Here is a 25,143-nt window from a genome sequence, read left to right on the forward strand (position 1 = left end):
TGTTCAAGGTTTTCTCAGTGTTATTCAATGTTTTTACATTTAGTTTACTATTACGCTGTGCATTCTATGGTTTAACTAACTATATTTGTGCTTAAAAACTTTAAAAAAATATATATTTACATACAGTTCATATGGTCGGGAACGGATTAATTGTTTTTACTTACAATCCTATGGGGGATTGGTTTTTCAGTTGTCTGAGGTAAGTTGGTCATGCTGTCTCTTACTTTGGTCTTAGTTTGGTATGTTAATTAGAAAGACTTATCGATTGTGCATACCAATGTAATACAGCATATCAGAATCAGAATTCATTTTATTGGCCAGAAACACTAATGTGTACTAGAATTTGCCTTGGTAGTACTGCAACATAACCTGCTTTCTCATCCTGGACTCACAAGGACTTGAATGGGAGGTAAGTTACAGTCTAGGATATTTTCACAGGCTCTTATGATGCGCAGCAGATTTGCCTTAGCCTGAGCTGAGGAAGCACTAAACAAGACAATTAGAGTTGAGTTCAAAATGGACTTGAAAATAGCTGTATAGAACTGGACCAATATTACTTGGGGAAGTTTGAATTTCCTCAGCTAGCGTAAAAAGAATATTCTCTGATGGGTTTTCTTAATAATAAATGTGATGTTTTTTGTCCCACTTAAGGTTAAAAGATGATGCTGTCTCAATGGCTGAGCCATTTGCAAAAAAGTGAGCAGGTGCATGTTTCCTAATATCTATGTGTTTTTTGAACGTTAAGGTCCAAATTATTATAGCTACATCACATTGTCAGATGTTCTGCCTTTGTTCTATATATACATTTGTCATTATTTTAAATGAGGCATATTACTGGGATATTTTCCGCACATTTAAAAACTTTGAAAGATGAATCACCAGTTATTTGTATATAGTGAAAAGATTAGTGGGGAAAGGACATGGTCCTGCAGCCCACCCTGCTAAGAGTTAACCTCCTTTGGGCTAACCCCGAGTGTATCTCATGTTCAGAATTCAATGTAAAAACACTTAACCCCGCCTATCTCTTGGGTTAAAGCTGTTGTGATCTGATGTACAGCATTAAGCCAGAGTAACACTTGAGAAAGTGTTCTGCTGCCATCTAGTGGTTAAATTAATATCATGCTGCCAAAAATAATGAATACTAGAGTGCTTCGCCCCATGCTGGCTTTGCTTGCCAACCATTTGTCATGCGCTACACGCCAGCCACTTTGTGTCTCTGCCTCTTGCATATGTGGATTTCACTTTCACCAACCAACAAATCTTTTAATTCTTGCAGATACGCCTCTTCATTGGGAAGAAAAACTACTTTTCTCTGATGGCAGCATGAATTAGGTGATCTACAAGTCTCCGACTTAAAGTTTAAATCTGAACAATATATTTTGTTCTCTTTTCACTGTTCTGTTATTTCACAGAGTAATGATTTCTGTTTGTTTGTGCTAATGCGATCTCTACTATCATTTTTTTGAGACTTTTGAATTTTAGTACTTTCATGATCTCTAAACTGCTCTGCATGTCTATCACGCCAACGTTTTTGAATTCTTTACAACGTTCTACTTTGTCATCTACTCTTTGTTTTTTATTTCTGGCCCCGGGTGTGGTTAAATCTCTTGGCACAAAGTCTCATTTTGCGGGACATGATAGTATCTCTCTAAAAGAGTCACGTCTCGTCCCAGAATGTTTTTATATAATAGAAAGATTTCTTTGTGTTTTTCCACTCTGTAGTAACTCCTGCAGTGGGGCAGAGCCTTCAACCAAAACATACAATGGCATACAAATGAAAAGATGTAAAAATAGTTTTAGAATAAACTTAAACTGAACCATTAGTTTAATCAAGCAGTACTGATGACAATGTGAATTGGTCATCAGATGTTGACATAATGAAACTGATGCATATGGCACTGTATGACCAAACTGCCTTGTCAGTTTGTTTGTGAGAAACTTCAGAGTGGCAAAATAGCAAAATGCCTGTGATCAAATGGAAGGACAAGAAAAGCTTTTAAACACTGTTCACAATGCAGCAACAGTCATTGTTGGTTTCAGAAGAAATGTGGAAGTCTCTAAGCCTTGCACTGTGATAGCCTACAATAACCCAATGGGAAGTGCTGATCATGCAGATCAGCCACTGATATTCTAGCTTCTTGTGCACAAGCAGCACAAAAAATATTAGAAAAATATTCAAAGAAACATACTTTTACTGTTCCAATTGCAAAATCGGGATGTGCGTTGATGGCTGTTTCAAAATATGTCACACAAAGGATGTGTACTAAATCTGCATCAGTAAAGCAATGGACACTAGCCGTACCTTTCTTATTGTGTTTATGTTGACATTTTGGTAATAACATTTTTATGTTACACAATAATATTTTTTTTTGTTGATAAAAACATTCCACATTTTAGCTTGTTTTTCTGGTGGTTAACCTAATGCTATAGATGCCACAGAGTCAGATAAGTGTTAGCCCGACAAAACATGTTGTTTCTAATCTGTAAGAAAGACTGTAGTCCGATTACAGGTTGAACTGGGCAGGTTGATCTGGCAAGTTTCTCATCTAGAAACTCCTGAATGATAGCATTGAAAGCAGAGCTAAAGTCCCCAAACAAGATCCTCACAAATGCCCCTGGCTTATCAAGATTTTGGTAAATAAACCTAAATTCACTGAATCATCCACAGACCGGTTGACTCTAAATGCAAACCGAAATCTATCCAGGAAGTTTTCTGCAGTGTTTTTGGCGTAATTTAAAACAAGGCACTGAAAGGTCTTCATTATAATAGCGCTTAAAGCTACAATTCTGTAGTTTTCTGTAAAGCTTCAGGCCTGTGACCTTTTGATTTTTTTTTGGTACAGGAATGACGGTGGAGGTCTTGAAACAGTCAAGAACACAGCACAGATCCAAACATTGGTTGAAGATGTCTGCAAATACCACAAACAACTGGTCTGTGCAGTGTCTGATTGTGGAAGGGAAAATAAGTTTCCAGTCCTGCAGCTTTTTAAATATTTTGCTTCTTAAATGAGCTGCAGATGATTTTTTGCAGTAATGAAATGAGAAGGATGCTGAGGAGTAGAGTGTGAAGTGGCAGCACTGTGACCATCAGGCTGATTTATATTTACCCATTTATTTCATTGCATCTTTAGAGTTTGCTAACGTAGGTGCCTTCACCTATTCTCCAGTACACCTGTATAAAAATATTTTTGCTTAGAATACACAGAACTCATTGTTTTACAGAATATAAAAAGAGCACAGAGTTGAAAAATTTTTTTTTTGAAATACAAAAGAATACTGCCTGAAACCTCAAAGCAACCTGACACAGTGACTTAAACAGTAAAACATTTCTCATAGTTGGATTCTGTATGTTTAAACAAACCCTGTTTTATGGTAATGGGCCAGTAAATTAGACAATTTACTGCCAACCTTGGTGGATTTCGTTAGGAGACTAAAATTTGTTTATATCATATGCAAAGCATAACATATTGAGAATATGCTACAATTTAATGTGCATTGGACCAAAATGAAAGCACAGAATTGAACTGGCCATCTTTGGAACACTATTCCTTTAATAGTATATATTGTATGGCAACTCTAAATTAAAGCTGAAAATTCATACAGACTGGGAAAAATTACTTAGAATCGTATGAATTAACATCTTTGAATTCCTCGTAAATTAGGGATCTTTCAGAATCTTTAAAGTAAGAGATTACAACACCAACTTACACCAAGATTCTTTTACAAAGCACTTTGGTACTCAGCAGTACAATGTCTTGATACACATCTATTAACATTTATAAACAGGCAGTTTGAATATATAAACATATTATTATTTATATTAGTACATCAAACAATTGTAATTATATTTTAACATTCCTGGGAGACTTTTAAATAAACATTGACACATTCAAGGGATGGTACGTCCTTATAGTCAGTTTCCTTACATCAAAGGGTAAGATATATTGCTTTACAGGAAAGGTGAAAGACAGGTGTAAACAGGTTGTTTCTATCAAAATGCTTTTCCTTATTTATATTTTACATCAAAGACTAAACCTATATTTTATTAGTACAGTCTTACAAGTCCACACCTCTAAAAATGGTTTGCTTATCCTATATTTTAAGCTAGAAAAAGAAGGGTTTATCTGAGGAAAAGTTAGACTGGTGTCAAAGACAATGCATAACTTGCATACTGACTCACTAAAACAAATATTTAGGCCCATTGAGTTAAAAAGTGAAAGGATCTTTTTGCTGTTTACCTCATTCCCTCCAATTTGTAAACTTTAGGTTTCTTCTCTATTCAAAGACAATTAATCATTTCTCATCCAATCTTTTAATACTATGACAGGAAAAATGTTGTTTGGTGTAAAGGAAACATATAGCTGAGTATCATGTGCATATTAGTGGAAGTTCCCTTTATGTTTTCTATCAAGATGTAAATGGTAGTACATAAAATGGAAACAGCCCTGGTCAAAGTACTGAGCCCTGAGGGACACCATATATAACTGTTGACTGTAATAATAGAGTACCATCAGCTCATTTCTGCACAATCTGAAATCAATTTGACAAGTATGGACTATACTTTCAGGAACATTCAGGAAGTGGTCCCCTGAAGCAGAGCAGGCTCTGAGGGACTGCTTTGGAACTACAGACTGGGATATCCTGCAGGGATCACATAGTGAGAACATTGAGGAGGTTGTTGACTGCACTACTGACTACATCAACTTCTATATGGACATTGTAGTTCCAGTAAGAACAGTACGCTGCTATGCTAACAACAAGCCATGGATTACAAGTGACATCAAGGGCCTTTTGAACCAGAAGATAAGGGCTTTTAAAGGCGGTGATCAGCATGAGCTCAAGCACATGCAGAAGGAACTCAAAGTCCAGCTACGCGTGGCGAAGGAGCAGTACAGGAGAAAGCTGGTGCAAAAGTTGCAGAATAACAGCACGAAGGAAGTGTGGGATGGGATGAAGATCATCACTGGCTGCAGCTCGAAGCGGGGTGCCACCATCGAGAGAGACGTGAAGAGAGCAAACCAAATGAACAACTTCTTTAACAGGTTTGACCACCCTAACCCACTCTCACCTCGGAGTGCTACACCCTCCACCCATCCTTCTGCTGATACCAGCATAGGAGAGACATCCCCACCCACAATTACAGCAGCGCAGATGAGCAAAGAGCTGAGGAGACTTCGTGCCAGCAAAGCAGCGGGTCTAGATGGAGTATTGCCACGACTGCTGAAGGTCTGTGCGCTGGAGCTGGGGAGTCCTCTACAGCGCATCTTCAACCTGAGCCTGGAACAGGGGAGAGTCCCGAGGCTTTGGAAAAGATCTTGTATCACCCCAGTCCCAAAGGTATCGTGTCCTAGTGAGCTGAACGACTTCCGGCCTGTCGCTCTGACATCACATGTGATGAAGACCATGGAGCAGCTGCTGCTTCACCACCTGAGGCCACAGGTACACCACGCCCTCGACCCTCTGCAGTTCGCATACCAGGAGAAGGTGGGAGTGGAGGATGCCATCATTTATATGCTACACCGATTAATCTCCCACTTGGACAGAGGCAGTGGTGCTGTAAGAATTATGCTTCTGGACTTCTCTAGCGCCTTCAACACCATCCAACCTCTGCTCCTTAGGGACAAGCTGACAGAGATGGGAGTAGATTCATACCTAGTGGAATGGATCGTGGACTATCTTACAAACAGACCTCAGTATGTGCGTCTCGGGAACTGCAGGTCTGACATTGTGGTCAGCAACACAGGAGCGCTGCAGGGGACTGTACTTTCTCTGGTCCTGTTCAGCCTATATACATCAGACTTCCAATATAACTCGGAGTCCTGCCACGTGCAAAAGTTCGCTGATGACACTGCTATCGTGGGCTGCATCAGGAGTGGGCCGGAGGAGGAGTATAGGAACCTCATCAAGGACTTTGTTAAATGGTGCGACTCAAACCACCTACACCTGAACACCAGCAAAACCAAGGAGCTGGTGGTGGATTTTAGGAGGCCCAGGCCCCTCATGGACCCCGTGATCATCAGAGGTGACTGTGTGCAGAGGGTGCAGACCTATAAATACCTGGGAGTGCAGCTGGATGATAAATTGGACTGGACTGCCAATACTGATTCTCTGTGCAAGAGAGGACAGAGCCGGCTATACTTCCTTAGAAGACTGGCGTCCTTCAACATCTGCAATAAGATGCTGCAGATGTTCTATCAGACGGTTGTGGCGAATGCTCTCTTCTACGTAGTGGTGTGCTGGGGAGGCAGCATAAAGAAGAAGGACGCCTTACGCTTGGATAAACTGGTGAGGAAGGCAGGCTCTGTTGTAGGCATGGAGCTGGACAGTTTGACATCCGTGGCAGAGCAACAAGCGCTCAGCAGGCTCCTATCAGTTACAGAGAATCCACTGCATCCACTAAACAGTGTCATCTCCAGACAGAGGAGCAGCTTCAGCGACAGACTGCTGTCACTGTCCTGCTCCACTGACAGACTGAGGAGATCGTTCCTCCCCCAAACTATGTGACTCTTCAATTCCACCCAGGTGGGTAAACGTTAACATTATTCAAAGTTATTGTCTGTTTTTACCTACATTTTTATTACTCTTTAATTTAATATTTTTTTTTGTATCAGTATGCTGCTGCTGGAGTATGTGAATTTCCCCTTGGGATTAATAAAGTATCTATCTATCTATCTATCTATCTATCTATCTATCTATCTATCTATCTATCTATCTATCTATCTATCTATCTATCTATCTATCTATCTATCTATCTATCTATACCATGTCAGAAAAGTGCCTGACAGCCCTATGTAGTTTACATGCCAATTAGTTCATGCCTTCTTAATTAAGTAATGCAGGAATATAAGGTTGGTCATATGCAACAAGAAATTGAAAAACTTAAAAGAGTGGCACATGAAAGCAGAAGTATGGAACAAAGGTGGAAATAGGTCCTAACAACAATTGGAAATGCTCCATAGGGTCAGCTACTGGATCAAAATCTAGTATCCAAAATCTTGCTTCACTATTTTTTTTCCCTATGTTTGCTGTCATCAGAATATTTACTTCTAGGGCACCATCTGCAATGACAAAGTTTCCCACTCCCCTAGGAGTGTCTGGAAAGGAGCCCTACAATTACCAGTGAAGACTTCTCACCACTAATATGGTCCCCATAGGGATGTTCCACTTTTGCATGCTGCTTCAAACCAATTTAACCTATGTGAAACCTTGCCAACTATAGAAGCTGTCACAGCATTAACTGTTAAATAGTTATTTGATATGTTTTGCTATGCTATTGAAAACTGTTAGCAGAACCCATTAACAATAAAATTCCCAAAGCCTGTGAAAATTTTAGTTCTCCCTAAAAAGCGTACTTTCCACAAACACAAATTGTATGTCCTTCTCAGCGCAGCAACTCCCTACTGATAACTACCTTTGTTTTGCAAATGTGTCAGTAGCACTGAACCTGCACTGACCCATCCACCATTCAGCCCGCGGTTTACTCCTTCTGACACTCTGTGTTTAGCAACGCAAGCTCGAATTCTCTCCCTTACAGTTCAAGTCTGCATCGAAGATTTTATATGGCAAAGACTTATAAGGAAATATATTAGTAAAGATATATTGTTATTTGAAACGCACACATTTCATGTGTATTCCATGTCTACAAAGATCCATATAAATGTACGATGAAACAAGAAATGTTAGGTCTTGTAGACACAAAGCAAATTTATGTATTTATTATTTCAAATGTAACCATCTGAATGTGAGTTTTTACTTGTTTGTTCATTGTGTTTCTGTAGACGTCAACCAGCACACTGACCTAAATTGTCGTTTAGCATTAACTTTTGCAACTAACAAACCTACACAGACTGCTACTCAAAAGAAATTAATTTATTATATCCAGTATAACTGGTTGCATGTTGTGAGACATACACATGCATGAAAACATGTTTATTTGGAAATGCTATTTGGACTTTCCAGTCTGTACACATTCAGCACCATGTCATTTGAACAATTTTTTATTCACTTTTATTCTTGAATAAAAGCACACTTGTTTCTTCATAACTTTTGTGAAAATGTTTATTTTATACTAGAGCATTCACCCCCTGCTCGCTTCGCTCACCAACCCCCTCAGCCTCCGCTATGCACCAGCCACTTCGCAAGTCTGCTACTCGTGTTGTGAAGAAGGGGTCTGAATGCACCCCAAGGAGATGCGGTTGCTCCTCTGAAAACCCCTCTTAAATGGTGATACAATGCGAAACAAATACAGTTTTTTTTATTACCTCCTCTTTGCTTGATCGGCTGCTGGTTAAATCTCTTGGCACAAAGTCTCATCTTGCGGGATGTGAGTTCTTGATATTTTTTAGTTTATAATTTAAAAACGGAATATGAATTTGAAAATCTAACAACATTACATTAAAGTTCAATAAATTCTGAAAAGAATGATATAAAACATAAATATGTAGGTTTTAAAATAAGCCCGATTTAAAGCATGACCAAAACATGACATAAAAACATCACATAAAATCGTTGTACAAAATCGTTGCACTTTTAGGCTTAGGATTTTGTATAGAGAGAGTAGATTCCATGTCTTAATTTGAAAACAAAATTTGTACTTTACATTCACAGTAACAGAACAATTTGACTTTTATCAATGAATAAAACCGAATGAAAAGAAATTATTCAAATGACATGTCACTGTGACTGTGTAAAGATCGGGAAGTCCATATTAACATTAAATTGTAAGGAAAATAATTCATGATCTAATCATTATTATTACAAAATTATAGAAACTAATTTTCACATTGTATTGAATACATTATTAGTAAATGTTTTACTGCTTACTTTTAGAAGAGATAGATAATCTGCAAATGCAGATTAAGTAATGATCTTCCATACCCGACCGTAATGCAGTTTCACATATTTTAAAACATGTTTAAATACCTCTAAGTTGATTACATGTGTAATTATGTTGTGCTCTAGATTTCATTTTTAACTAAATTTCAGAAAAGCCAGCATAGTTTGGTTACTTTGCCTACTCTTAATATAACTTATACCTCTTTATAGGCAGAATAACCAGCCCTGTGTCTTATTTTGGTGTTACTGGTGTGCAGCTACATCAGTTTAATGTGATGCTGTGGCCTCAATCAACAGTCAAACACAAGTCAGTCCACAACTATTACCAGCTATGAGCTGGACAATGTATTTGAAGATATTTGTGGAATTGTCAACACCTATTACAAATAACCATGTTTACTAGACAAGAAAATAATATCAATCTATCTATCCCTCAGTTTTCTAAATTCACTTTTTTCATCTTTAGTTTCAGGGCAGGAATTTCTTTGACATTTTATAAAGCACTTTAAGCTGTGTTTGTATGAAAAATAAGCTGTATAAATAAATGTTGTTGTTATTGTTGCTGTTGAGCTAACCAAAAATGGGATACTCACTCTGCCATGTCATTTTAGACAAGTGTCTTTGTCACTGAATGTCATATCTGCAATTTAGATATTTTTGAAAGGAAATTGGAATGGGGAGCTGAGCTGGATTTGTGATGTAGTAGTGCTAAACCCTGAACCACCTTATCAGTCATGAATCTAAATATGAATGTTACTTTTGTGTTTATTTATAACAGAACAATATACTTCAGTGTACATCATTTTAGTATAAAGTGCACTTTTCACTGACACCTTAAAAGTCCATAAAAACAATGACTATACAATAACCTTATATGTAATATTGCATTTATCTCTTTAGAAAGCAAAAGTATCCAAATCTTTGAGTGTCACATTATTTAAAAGGCACTTTGTTGTTGTAGTTCTCACATAAGTTAATAAATTGACATTTAATATGAACAAATCCTCTCTATTCAGAAGTGGCTGCTTGTTGGTCCTTCTCTGTGATTTCCCTACCTCCATCTTTTAGTTTTCATTTTGGAGAGTCCTTGACTTGACACAAGTTATCCATTTTGCTCTAACAAAAAATATGAGAGCTAATAAAACAAAAGGCATTGAGTGCTCTGTGCACCACTTGAAGTACTTATAGAATCTGCTGAAAACAAGAGGCCAACATTATGCTTTTGGCAGAGGGACAACTTTAATTTAAACAGGAGTAAAACATTTTTTTTATAATGCTTACAACCTCAAGCTCTTTTTACTAAGAGAATATTGCCTATGTAACAGATACTCCTTGTTCTGTTTTTGGATAAATCACTGATGGCTTAATGAAGTGAAAGGTGGATGTGAAAAAAATACATTTCTACAGAATGTTTTAGATGAAAAGAATTAAGTAGGCATCATGAATAGTGCACACTGCAAAGCAACTGATGTATTTAAAGCTTTTTTTTATCATTACTATTATACAGAGTAATCAAGTGGAGTGCATTTCATATTTGAAAAGTCAGGAATGATATATGGCAAAGAAGTAAAAGAAGCTCGATCAAGAATCCCGGTGAGTCACATTTTAAAAGAGTCATTAAATGATGAAAATAAGCAATACAAATAGCTTATTTATGCTCCCACCAGAAGTGCTCTACTTAATAAAGTTGTGCTGCATAGAAGTGAGTCAGACTGTTACTGATTTAATTCTGCATGTCTTACATTTTAGAGCTGTGGATGTAGCACCAAATTGCAAAGGCAGTCTGAAGATGCATTGAGGAAAGTAAGCATCGTTACGAGATCAAGAAACTGTAACAGCTCTTCCACCAGCTTCTAAAGTTATCATAAGGACTGCTCAAAAATACAGTGAGGGTAGAATTTAGGATATTGGTTGCAATTAATTCACCACATGTATAGCCTGGTAGAACTATATTAAATTATTTTTCAAAATTCACAATGAGTAAAAGGAATGTCTTCTGTCTACCCTCTTCTATCAGTAATACATACTGCTAACAAAATTCAGATTTTCCCTAAACTGACTAAACGTTGAACTTTGCTACCCAAACAGACTTTTTTATTCAACACTTCTTATACAAAGATTCAAAATTTTTCTCATTTGAATAAGCTCTACAACCAGTTAGGTTATCTGGTTATATAGGCTATAATGAATTAAAAAATAGCTAAAAGTACTAATTGTTATAATATTATTTACAGATATTTGATGATCTATTATCTTGAGTTTCAGCTCCTGGCAAAATGTTAATGGTCTAATCTCTACTCATATTGGAATATTACATTCTTCAGGAATTTGCAGTCTTCTCTAGTCTATTCATTTTTTTCCGCATTTTTTCCAGTTTCTCTGCTGATTGAGGCACTGTGCAACTACCAGTGATGCTTGGTAGCCTGGAAACAATAAGGAATGACTTAAGGACATTTATGTTAGATAGAATGCCCAGTGGGGCTGGGTGGTCTTGTGGCCTTGGAACCCCTGCAGATTTTTTTTTTTCAGTTTAACTGGATATTTTTTGTTTGTTTGTTTTTTCTGTTTTCCCAGTTATCTGAACTTATCATTGGACTCATTGTTTGAGACTTTGAATATGATATTAAATATTACACTGTACTTTTCCACTAAATAGTGTGACGAGTGAGTCGTTGTCATGCACCCAAAAAATGAGGCTGAGTCTAAGGACTTCAAGAAAACTGGGTTTATTCCACTCGAAACAGGAACAGCAAGGTTATTTATTGAAACGGGAGCTACCACTCTTCTACACACAGGCACAGCAAACGAGCAGGGCCGGGGGCCAGGTTATAATGTTCCCTGCATCACCCACTGGGCGACAGACAAGAAGGAGGCAGTGAGCTTACAGTTGCCTCTGTGGCACTGCAAACCTACGGGGTACTGCAAACTTGTGGTTACATCAGCGACGAAGAAGCAGACCTCGACACGCGTGTCAACCCATTGAGGAGGGTCTCAAAAGAGTTAAAAAAAATCTCACAATATATATCTGTATTATGTAAGCGTGTATTATTTTTTGCTGCTTATTTATTGTTGTTCTTGTCTAATTTGTTTAGTAACTATTTCTCTGACATCCCATAAAGCACTATAAGCTACATTCTGTGTATGAGAATGTGTTATAGAAATACTGTAGATCTATCTATCTATCTATCTATCTATCTATCTATCTATCTATCTATCTATCTATCTATCTATCTATCTATTGTCAAAGGTGAGATAATAGTGTCACAAAAAGGTTTGGGGCAGCCACCCGTATAATTTTTCCTGGCTGTGAAAGAGATAAATTGGGAGTACATTGTGTACAGATATGAGTCCCTAACTGTCTAAAGACTGCAGTTTTTAGACTTCTCAAGAAAAATAATCTCAAACTCCTCTGTCTCTGACAAACCGATTTCTAACCTGCCTGTCTTAAGTAAAATTCTTTAAAAAGGCAGTGTTTAAGCAGCTAAATGATTACTTGAATAAACATTCTATTCTTGACAAGTTTCAGTAAAGTACATAGTACAGAAACTACACTGGTTAAAATAGTAAATGATTTGCAGGTTAGTGCAAACAGAGGTCGTATATCTGTTCTTGTTGCATCATTTGACACCATATACTATAATATTTTTATAAATTGCCTTAGACAATGTTTGGGCCTCTCTGGCAGCATCTTAAATTGGTTTCAGTCTTACTTAACAGGTAGAAAAGTCTTTGTTAGTTCTGGTGATTGTATTTCGGAGACCCAAGATATTGTTGTACAACAAGGATTGATTCTGTGTCTGCTGCTTTTTTCAATCTGCATGCTTCAGTTGTGTCAGATTATGTCAACGCACAAGGTCAGTTAACATAGTTATGCAGATGACACACAGTTTTATTTATCAATAGTGCCTGATGACCTTGATGCTCTTGGCTGTCTGATCCAATGTCTTAGCAGTACAGTGATCCCTCGCTATATTGCGCTTCGCCTTTCGCGGCTTCACACTATCGCGGATTTTATATGTAAGCATATTTAAATATATATCGCAGATTTTTTGCTGGTTCGCGGATTTCTGAGGACAATGGGTCTTTTAATTTCTGGTACATGCTTCCTCAGTTGGTTTGCCCAGTTGATTTCATACAAGGGACGCTATTGGCAGATGGCTGAGAAGCTACCCAATTTACTTTTCTCTCTCTCTCTCTCACTCTCTCTCCCTGCTCCTGACGGAGGGGGTGTGAGCTGCCACCTTCAACAGCTTTGTGCCGCGGTGCTTCGCATACTTAAAAGCCAAACAGCCCTATTGATTTTTGACTGTTTGCTTTGTTCTCTCTCTCTCTGACGTGCACTCCTTTGAAGAGGAAGATATGTTTGCATTCTTTTAATTGTGAGACAGAACTGTCATCTCTGTCTTGTCATGGAGCACAGTTTAAACTTTTGAAAAAGAGACAAATGTTTGTTTGCAGTGTTTGAATAACGTTCCTGTCTCTCTACAACCTCCTGTGTTTCTGCGCAAATCTGTGACCCAAGCATGACAATATAAAAATAACCATATAAACATATGGTTTCTACTTCGCGGATTTTCTTATTTCGCGGGTAGCTCTGGAACACAACCCCCGCGATGGAGGAGGGATTACTGTATTTCAAATTGGATGAGTAGTAACTTTCTCAAACTAACTAAGGAAAAAACACAAGTCTTAGTGACTGGCAAATATGGAAATAGCAAGGGTATTAGTAAACTTGATCCCTTATGTTTAAAAGTCAAGACAGAGGTAAAGAATTTAGGGGTAATTGATGATTCTGACCAAAACTTTAAATCACATATTAACCAGATTACTAGGACTTGAAGAGTACAACACAAGGTAGACCTCTTATAACTTTGCCTAATGCTGAAAATTTGTGAATGCTTTTGTTTTAGTGAACTAGATTACTGCAATGCACTCCTAATATGACTACCTAAGAAAGACATCAATCATTTGCAAGTAGTGCAGGATGCAACAGCCAGAATCTTAACTTGAAAAAGAAAATCTGAACATATCTCACCAGCTTTAGTGTTGTTACACTGGTTACCCATGTCATTTAGAATTGACTTTAAAATACTACTGATAGTTAATAAAGACTTAAATAATCTTGCTCCATCTTATATTTTGGAATGCCTGTCCCCCAACACTCCAGGTCGTTACCTTAAATCTTCTAATAGTGGTCTGCTTATAATTCCAAGAGCCAATCTTACAAGAAGTGGTGAAGCGGCCTTTTGCTGTTATGCACCTAATATTTGGAATACTTTACCAACTGAAATTCTCCAGGCTACTACTGTGGACCATATTTAAAAACTGCTAAAATACACTATTTTAATTTGGCTTTCTTGTAGCTACATTTTAGTTGTATTCCTAATAAACTATATGGACATAGAATTATCATATTCTTCAAGGATCTGCAGTCTTAACTAATCTCTACTTTTCTCTGCTGTCTTTTCCAGTTCTTCTGTGGGGGTGATCTACCTCATCATCTCCTGATCAAGGCACTGTGCAGCCACTTGTGATGATGGAATGAAGACAGGTGCCACAGCTATCCATGAGATTGACTTCATCATATCCTCTCATATGGAGCCTAAAAACAAAGAGGAATGAATTAAGAACATTTATGTTAGGTTGTGGCAGAGTCTTGGCTCTGAGGGTAGGGGTCTGCATGAATCCCATAAATGCCACAAGTGTCTCTACTCTGTTGGGCCCTTTAGCAAGGCCCTTAACCAGAAATTGCTTCATCCTGGCTATGACATTATTCTGCATCCAGTCCTGCAAGCAGGTCCTTCAATTTTCAGGGAAAACTTGGGGGTTGGTGGCAGGAATGGCACTCTAGCCACCATAAAAAAACCTCACACTGTTCCAGTGTAGTGCTGTGGTGTCACTCTCTGCAATCAGGTCCCAATCCAGTTGGTTCGGCATGTGGTGGGTGCAGTAACGGGCTACCAGCACATGCTCCCAATCTCTATGTTAGGTAGAATATAGAGATGGGTGGTCTTTTGGTCTTGGAACCCCTGCAGATTTTTTTTCCAGCCTAACTGGAGTTTTTGGTTTTTTTTTTGTTTTTTCTGTTCTCCCAGCCATTTGACCTTATCTCTAGACTCGTCCTTAGAGACTTACATCATGACATTGTACATAATTCTTCTACTTGATGTTTTTTTTCTTTCTGTGTTACTTAATATTTAATACTATCACCTAATCTTACTTGTTTTTACTTTTCTTGTAACTTTCTCTTTGGTGTGTCGTAAAGCAATTTGAGCTACATTGTTTGTATGAAAATGTGCCATATAAATAAATGTTGTTGTTGTTGTACTTGATGCAATGCACATGTTTTGATATGGGCTTATTAAAAGATCCATTATGATGTTACTGCTCTTTAAATGCCCCTGGAATATTTCGTAAGATTTTTTGTGAATATTCTTTTCTGTTCAGCATTTCAAACCCTTTTTCTTCAATCCTCTATATTGATATTCTGTTCACTCACCATATCTTCCTACTTCCATTTTCTTTCTTATTCCAGCAGAAATTCTTTTTCTTGGCAACATCAACAACAGAATGCAGTGGTCTCTCACTAGAAAGTTCTATTTCTTTTCATGTCTGGAAATCGATTTTTATAATATGTTCCTCCTTAAGCTTTCCGTTTTGCAGATTAACAGGCAATCCAACCCCAGTAATAAGAAATGGATATCACTCACTAAACTAGTGGGATGTCCAGTGATCAATGATTATCTTTCATTCCACCAAATCTTTTTATTTTTTATGGGTTGTTGATTAGTTGCTTCCTACTTGGTCAAGTGGGCTCCAATGCATTCTTATTATTTTCAAATCACACAGGGTGGTCACATCAGACCAAATTAAAGACACTCTAGAATTCATATAATTTTGTCACAAAGATTTGATAATGTGAAATATTGTAAAACCTAACCAACTTTAACAACACACAGTAATTAATTTGTGTATTGAATGTTTTTTTCATTTTTGGGCGGTGTTATCAGTAGAGATTATTACAAGAGTGAAGTTATCTGGGACTGATCTTTAGCCAAATATGCCATTTCATGATCTGAACCTCAATCAAATTACCAAGTAAACAGGTTTTTGACAAAACTGCAAAAATAATTCTAATATTTAAATAAGTAAAAGCAACAAAGTTTATTGCTGAGTATAATGTGGAATTTTGTGCATTCTGTATATTTAATTACCATGAAATCACTGTCATCCAGTTCCATCAACAACATGGCAGTCAACAGGACCTTGTATTCATAACTCAGACAAACATATTTTACTTAATTGACAATGACATCAAAACATGGCTAATATACTGCAGTTTAATTTTTTATTTAATTTAATTTTTTTGAAAACAGCATCATTCTGGGTGCCCACATATAGCAAAAACACAAATGAAGTCACTGGTTACAGAAGAGATGAGGCAGCAAACAAACCTGTAATCTGTACTTTTCTGTATAAACTGCTTTCATGATAAGGAGCAACAATTTCCTTGTACAGTCGGCTAAAATAAATATAGGATCCATTACTAGAGTGAATGCAAATGCCTCAAATAGTAAAAGTCAACCATTAGACTTCTTGTTAGTTTACAAAGACATTAGGAATATTTCCATATGTTTGCCCATTTAGGCTAAAAAGGGAGGGGCACCATGATTATACTTCTACAGCATGATACAAAAATGACATCAATATACTGTGCATTGATAAGCAATAATGCTGCAAAATAAAGGCAAAGCAGATTGTGATCAGTTAGGTTTTTATATCATTTCACCATTAAAATTTGAACACAATGAATAAACAAATAGGATTTCCAAATGCATTTGTTACTTCACACATTTACTAAGCCTTTGTTGTTTTGGTAAAAAATAATGTGCTATTAAAGCATTAAAGGAAACATGCATATTAATTAACTGCCTCTTAAATTCTGCTATTCTAATCCATTAAAGCCTAATTATTAACAGTTACCTTTTAATACATTTCTTGTATAATTGTTCCTAGAGTACTGGAATGCAGCATTGAATAGAAGTTTAGAAAATATATACTGTAAAATGTACAGAAATCTGATCAGGTTTTGCAATAACAGTACTAGCATTAGTCATATTTTTTGCATTAATCATGTTTTTTTCCATTAATGTTGCTAGATGAAGGTACATAAATTAGTTTGGAACTAGGCCCTGAAAAATAAATGCCACCTCTGTACGTGGGTGCACTGACGAATCATCTTCTCTTCTCATCCCACCTGTAACATTTCTTCTGTGTCTCCACACATTAGTTAACTGGAAAGAGGAATTCTTTGGAAAAGAACAGAAAGCTATCAGCATTCATTGTGAATTTCTGTCTCCATCCTTAGTCACTTTGAATTTCAGTTACCCTGGACAACATTTGTAAGTACTAGCACAGTAACTGTCCCGGTTTCACACAGAAAACTATTGGGGCTGTTGGAAAACAATGTCATATACTTTTCTTAGTCACCAAGCCCCACTTCATATCAGACTACAGAAAGAGGAAAGTAATCTGTTTTAAAGTTTTTATTAACAGATAACATAGCTGTAAATGAGAAGATGGGGCTATGAGTCTAATTAGTCTTGAAAATAAGCAAAAGTGTCTCAAGTTAATAAATAATCTATTTTTTTCTTATCTGAAATACAAAATGTGAAGTTTTTAATCATTACTTAGGTTAAAGAGGTCCCTGGAAAAGGGGTATATTTTAAGAATTTTTCAAATAATATTCTTGTGCATCCAAGTCACCAGATGCTAACGTTTCTAGTGCATTCATTTTGCTATGTGGTTTACTGCATTCTTTCACAACTTGTAAGGATGGAGAGGCAAAAACAAGTTATTATCTTTCAGTACTGCTAAATAAGAAACCTACAGTAAACAACAAACAAAAAAATGTTATTAAAGTAATACAATATACAAATGAAAATCTTTAACATCAGAATGTAAGTGAAAAGATTAAATATTTTCTAGTTCATTTGTTTCATTGGTGTTAAGCGTGAGTTGGGCTCAGAATTCTTTGCAAATACAGTGGTGCCTCGTACTTCAAATAATTCTAACTTTGAACATTCCAGAGTTCAAATGCTAAATTCGAGTGGAATTTGATCTGGAGTTTGAACAATGCTTCTATATTCGAACTGTGCGTACAGTGAAAAAAGCAGCAACATGGCATTTATGCAGCAAGCGTAAATGTCATTTGTTACACGCCCAAGTTTTCTCTTGCTCTCGCTGTGAAAGTATCTCTTGCATTATGACCATATGTTTTCAGTGCTTTTCTCACTTTATTTTGGGTGTGTTTGGTTATATATAACCCTTATCTATTATCCATGACATCTAAGAAGAGTGTGGAAGCAACAAAGCCTAAGGTGAAATTTGTAGTATTGATGATTCAGGTGAAAAAAATAACTTACCGCAAAGTACAGTTATTTGGAGTGTTTATGGAGGGTGACTCCCTTTTCAAAATGTAACCTTTCTCTTCCTCTTCACCAGCTACACAGGACACCACCAATCCTCACTGAGGTACAGTAAATGCAATTTTCATTTTATTAAACAGTATTTTCATATTTTATTTATTGATTTAATGTATTATTTAGGGCATTTAATTGTGTTATATTTACCTTAAATTATGTGTATTTGCTGTTTAAGTTTATCAAAATTAGTATTTTTTTTAGGGGCTGGGAATGAATTACTTCACTTTCCATTATTTCTAAATGGGAAAACTGATTTGGACTTCAAACCATTCAGAGTTCAAATAGCTTCCTGAAACAAATTAAGTTCGAAGTACGAAGCACCACTGTACAGATAATCCAAACTCTCAGTGAAGTGTATTGATCATTGTTATAGTACATAAGTATTCTGCTGCCATCCAGCTGCACAAAATCATAAATATTCTTCTGTTTTCTGCCACTTTATGGTTACACCGAGGTAACATCAATATTCATGAGTGGAGTGGAGACTAACAAAAAACACAATGGAAAACAAAAACCCATAAATCAAGTTTTAGAACAGATTGAAACTGAATCATTGCTTGAATCGAGTGATGATGATGCACATTGGTTATCAGACATTGACACAGACAATGAAACTGACATTTGTTCAGTAGATTCTGACCTGCCAAGTTTCACTGATTTTTGTGTTAGGTGTCAGCTTCATTTTACTTCTGACAATCCTGCACCTCTTCATTGCTCATTTTTAAGTAACCCAAGTCTAAATATGTCTGATGTTCAAGATAATCTAGACTATTTAGTATTTGTTTATGATAGTCGGGGGAGAGAAAATAGTTGTTGGCATGAACTGCTATGTTGAGCAGTGTCGTAAAAGTTAGAGTAAACCATTTTCTTCTCACAGTCACTGGTGAGCTATCACTGTAGATGACGTGGTTGTTTTTTAGTCTCCTGATACTGCTAGGTTACTAAATAATGATGGACGATTTCTACACCTTACCCAAACCTACTAGAGATTTTATTTAAAAGGAAAATTGATGCATATAGTACTGTATGAACAAATCGCTGTGGCATGCCTAGTGACTCTGGTTGCATGAACACATTAAGCAGTGTGGTGCAGTAGCTGTGTGGTTAAAACACAAAAGGATTTGTGATCAAGTGGAGGATGAGAAAGATGTCTTTCTTCTAAGCAATGTTCATAATGCAGCAACTGGCAATATACTGTATGTGTCAGAGAAAATGTGAAAGTTAAAATGCCTTTGCTGTGATAGCTTACAATAATACAATGGGTGGTTTCAGTTGTACGGGTCAGGCATTGATATTCTACTCTCGCTTATGCAAGCAACAGAAAAAAGTATTACAAAAAGAATGTTCCAACATCTGCTTGAATAGCGCCCAATTGTGTGTTGGTGATTGTTTCAAAACATGAAGCACATATACTAAATCTGCAGCATTATAGCAATAGATACTAGACATGCTATTCCTACTGTGATTATGTTGAAGTTTTAATTTTCTGTTACACATAATGACATAATAACATTTTTGTTTTGCTTTTGAGAAAAATTCCACGCCTTTGGCTTGTTTTTCCATGGATAAACGTAATGCTAAGTAGGCTACAGTCTGAAAAGTGTTTATTTTTGTAATTCATTCAAAACTAAAACAAGAAGGATGATACTTGCCAGTTGTGACTTTTGAGACAGGGTGCTTGTTAGGGGTCAGGTGGCATTGCTCAACATTTATTAGTAATTTGTTACATACAGTAATCTTGATTAATTTAGTCATATGCACATCCATTATTTCCCATGAGAGGAAACCTGGTTGGCTAATTTTCCAACACTTTAAACCAATGTTATCTTTCTTGCAGGAACAATTAGTGGATATGGTTCATTAGGTTGGCTAAGTAGATTTTTATCAATCTGCATGAAAGATGCTTTAATAATAAAGCCTATCTTGCATTTGTTTCTCTGTCTTTCAATCCATCTGTCTTATTTTCTGCATAATGACAAGTTACAGGCATGTGTCATCTTTAAACACCTATTCATAATTCATTCATAGGAAAGAAGACTCTAAAGCTTTCAGAAAGGTTACTGCTAAATTGGATAAAAAAGCTTTTACCAGCCAGCCTTTTTGAATTTTAGTATGTTGTCATATTAAATATTTAATCTGAACACATTTTGTAAATACTAACAGACATATAAAACAAAATTTGATCATTGTAATACACTTACATAATCACAGAAAATACTTAGTTGAATACTTGTTTACATTGTTTGCCTAAAGCACATCTGTGATAAAGCACATTAGGGGTCCATGACCAGCAATCAGACTCTGGGTGGGTATAGGTGTGTGCTATAACATGGATATGTGACCCTGGGTTGTTTGAGAGGAGAATTAGAGAAGCCACATTCACATGCAGACTTGCGTGATTCAGCCAATGTCCTCATTAGTGATCTGGGTTGTATAATTAGGTACCTGTGCCCAATGAAGCATAAAAGGAGCCTGAGTAGGAAAGAAAAGGGGAATATTGATTGAAGACAGAAAGAAGAGGATATTTGAGAGAAAATAAAGGAGACATTTGGGGAAAAGAGAGAGCAGATCTCATGAGTGCAAGCTGGTTCAGAAGACAGGAGGCAATGCAGTAGGGAGTTGGCCTCGTGGGGAGCAAGTGGGCAGTGCTCCAGGGGCGGGTCACTCCTGCTCAGCAATCGGGGTGCAGTAGCGGCCAAAGGTCTTCAGGATTATCATGCAGACTATCCAGAAGTGAATGACTGAGGTGACTGGAGTGCAAGCCATTTTAATTGGTTGACTGTGCATGCTGGAGTCTCAGCAGACCTGATGGGTGAACTGGGGCTGAGAGAAGGAGAAAGGCACTGATTGAAATAAAAGCACTGTGCACTTTTCACCACTCTTGCTGCATGTGTGCTGTATGTGTCTTCATTACCCAATCCATCTCGGTACATGATTGTCAATGCCCCCGATTCAAGGGAGTACACCAGCTACAGGGAACCCAAGCATCACTAATGTTCATATTAAATACACACACATCTCTAGGCTGTTCAAAAGTAGCCTATTAGAAATACACAGAAAATCCAGAATATGTTTATAAAAAAAAACCTTATTTATGCTGTTTGGTGTAAAAAACTTCTAAGATTCTTAAAATAACATAAAGCCAAGTGTTTATTGCCTGTTGTAAAACAAGAAGCAGATACAGAAAATTTTTTGAAGCACATCCGTGACCCCATATAATGAAAATAAATCAAAAAGGGAGTGATCTTTTCACAAAGATAAAGTGGACATCTTTTCAGACAGGAGTCTGATATTGAAATGACTCAAAAATGGCCGAACTGTTGGTCAGATGGATTCCAGGAAGAAAACAGCAGGTCCAGGAGTGCAGACAACGTAAATGACATCAAAGGTGGAATGTCTATCAGTCTTCCGTTCTGCAGAGCAATGTGGAGAGAAGGCATTAGCACACAGCACCAACCCCTGGAATGGCAGGTAATTACCATCATCAGAGCCCTTAACACTAGAATTACCAAAGCCTACAAAAACACTCGTAAATACGCCCCCCTTAAATCCCTTTGCACCTCTCTGTCAGCGTCTTTTGTCTTTTAAATGTGTTGATAAGCAGCAAGCAGCCTGCTCTCACATCCCCCTAACCGCTGCACAAAGTTTTCTCAGCTCAAGTCTGTTTACCTGCATGCCAGTTGCTTAGAGTTGTATAGACTAGAGTAAATACTATATCGCTATTTGGAACACATGCATTTCATGTGTGTTCCGTGTCTACAACAATCTACACATCGTTAAAACAGAAACATTTTTCATGTTTTAGTAATAATTGACAAAATGTAGACATGAAGCATATAATGTGTGAAGCCTGAAGTCCAAATATCAAATAAACACTTTCACAAAAGGTACAAGTATAACAAAGCAAGTGCGCTTTTATTCAAGAATATAACTGAAGAAAAAGGACCAGTGTTAGGGTGCGACATTGACGCGTCTTTAATCCGACTGCTTTGGTGGATTAACAGAGCTGCTGACTGGTAATCAAAAGGTCACAAGATCGAACCCGGACGATTCCATTTTGAGATGTGAACTGCTCTTATTCTTACTATTTTAGAACAAAAACATGCATTTGATTTGAGATTGTAACAGCCAGTGTAAATGTATGGTACTTGTAAAGGTTAGCGTTGTTTTTTTCATTCAGTTTTATTCTCCCAGTTACGTTCACATTCCTCCCGATCTGACACTGCTGTTTTCACATAAAGACGCACTACAGCAGAAGTGAACTCAGATGATAACGAGGGTTCTACATCGGAGAAAGAATACACATCACACTTTTGCCGTCACTGTACTTTGTATATAAAAGCCAGATCGAATGTTATTTACCTATTTACCTTGATTTATTTACTTACTTCCTACAGTGTAAAGTCACAAGTAGACTGCAGAGCTTCCTGTGTTTGATCGACATGGGCATGCTCAAAAAGTATGTATGTAATGCCACGAAAAGTGTATGCTGACACTTCAGTACGCGAACAATGATGTGTAGATTTTTGTAGACATGGAACACACATGAAATGCATGTGTTCCAAATAACGATATAGTATTTACTCTAGTGAATTTCCCATTGGGATTAATAAAGTATCTATCTATCTATCTATCTATCTATCTATCTATCTATCTATCTATCTATCTATCTATCTATCTATCTATCTATCTATCTATCTATCTAGTCTATACAACTCTAAGCAACTGACATGCAGGTAAACAGACTTAAGCTGAGAAAACTTTGTGTGGCGGTGGGGGAATGTGAGAGCCGGCTGCTTCCTGCTTATCAACATATTTAAAAGACAAAAGACGCTGACTGAGAGGTGCGAAGGGATTTAAGGTGGGACAGATTTACAAGTTTTTTTGTAGGCTTTGGTAATTCTAATGTTAAGCTGCCATGCAAGCACAAAAGTGTGACACTATTTAAAGAAATAAAGAAAATAGGGAACAAATATGAAACAGTGTTTAACAGTATATCCTCCAAATCTGTGAATTAAGAAACCAAAAGTCTCATGGTAAAGCTATAAAACAGTACTTTTCAACTGTGGTGAGAAATACTATTCTTAAAAACTTCATGAAAAAATGGATTCATAGTACTGTACAATGACAAAATAAAAACCATGGTTGAAAAAGTTAACTGCAGATATCAAATACAGTTTGCCAAAAATAAGTTGAAGACTCTGAAACCAAGTGGCTTAAGATTCTGTCCCCTGGCAGGGTCAAGATTCTTACTTATTACATGTCAGTGCTAAGCGTGCTGTTAAACCCAAGTGTCATACCACACATCATTTGAGAATCCCTACCATTTAATGAAGTATATTAGTGGCAATATAATGGTATTGCAGTAAGCCTCTGAATCATGGCCTGGAAGGCAGCTACTGTAAGTATTGAGAAATCTATAAGGACACCCCTCTGTAATCTATAAAACACTTGAAACTTGGAAGGGAATTCATTTTCCAGAAGTGCAAATACCCAAATTTACAAAGTCTCACTAGCAAAATGAGGTTTGTACAGACACATAAGTTTCACTAAGAAATATGTAATAACTCAATAAAGAGATGAGATATTTACAGAATAAGTTATCCTCTAAAACTGAATACAAGTTGTTTTCCGTTAATAGTTTTTTTTTATGTAAATCAAAATAGGAATCTTAATTGAATACTTTTTATTGTCATTATATTGTAACGTGCAGGCAGTGCTTTCTAACCTTGTCTGAGGGAATGGGAGGGCTGGAAGGGGAGGTTTCTAATTGTAAGAGGTGGCCACACCTCAGGAGGGATGTTTTTTTGTTTTCAGAGTTGTGCTGTGGGAAGGAACCCTGGAATTGTGGAGTCAATGAGAGTGCTCCATTTTGTACAACACCGAGTAAACAAAATACAATCGAAGAGGCCCTGACATCTGTGAGTGCTCCTGTTCTTATTTACCCAGATATTCACAATATGTGGAGGGAATGCAGCATTACAGAACACAATCAGGTTAAACTCTGTTTTCCTTTTTTCTGAAAATAGAATCAATATAAAACCTCTGATATACCCAATATCTGGGAAGTCACAACATAGAAAAAAGTATACAGAATTATTAGAAGTGCCACCAAATGGCCATAAGAACTTCTACGAAGGGTAAGAACATCATAAGGATCAGTGTTTGAAAAAAATGGTTTTATTACAAACCAAATCACAAATCATTACAATTAGAATTTAATTGGGCATTTAATATTTTTTCTGAGATCTCATTTTAGTATTTTGAGAGGTTTTAATATCAAAGACTTATTCATTGTAACTATTTCATTCTAATAAGGGTTATGTATATTTTATCATTTTGGTACTTTTGTTTATTGCAGTGCCATTTTTTTTTTGTTGTTGATGGGTATAACCATTTTGGGAATCCTATTTTGTGGATTCCGTGGGTCTATCTTCCTTTGAGACTGTGGATATTAAAAGACAGTTCTGCAAGTTTATTAGAATGTTTATGGCTTTAAAAAATAGTGATTCCTTTAATGATATTTCACTCTGACCCTTGTGAGACTTCTGAGCTCTTTTGAGACCCTCCCCAATAGGGTGACACGCAGAAGCACGATTGCCTCTTTTGAGACCCTCCCCAATGGGACAAGATGCATAACCACTACTGTCGTGTCTGTTGAAGGTTGCTTGTCCATTGCTGAGGCAACCGGCATTTCACAGCGCTACAGAAATGACTACAAGCTAACCGCTGCCACGTGCAAAGCATCGGTTGCCTGATGAGTGATACAGGGAAGATTATAACTTGGCAACTGACTTGGTGCCCTGACCTTGCCTGTTTGCTG

The 25,143-nt window shown here is 36.9% G+C and overlaps 1 protein-coding gene across 1 annotated transcript in view; it reads left to right on the plus strand.

The window, feature by feature from the left end:
* The first annotated feature begins 402 nt into the window (after nt 1-402).
* LOC127527154 (uncharacterized) overlaps nt 403-25,143 on the plus strand; it is a 448,528-nt gene continuing 423,787 nt past the window's right edge. The window contains exons 1-2 of the mRNA XM_051924868.1: nt 403-409; nt 4,568-5,042. Of these exons, the coding sequence (XP_051780828.1) occupies nt 403-409; nt 4,568-5,042 (482 nt within the window). The remainder of the gene's footprint in view (nt 410-4,567; nt 5,043-25,143) is intronic.

Source organism: Erpetoichthys calabaricus, chromosome 1 (assembly GCF_900747795.2).
Source record: "Erpetoichthys calabaricus chromosome 1, fErpCal1.3, whole genome shotgun sequence".
Lineage (NCBI taxonomy): Eukaryota > Metazoa > Chordata > Cladistia > Polypteriformes > Polypteridae > Erpetoichthys > Erpetoichthys calabaricus.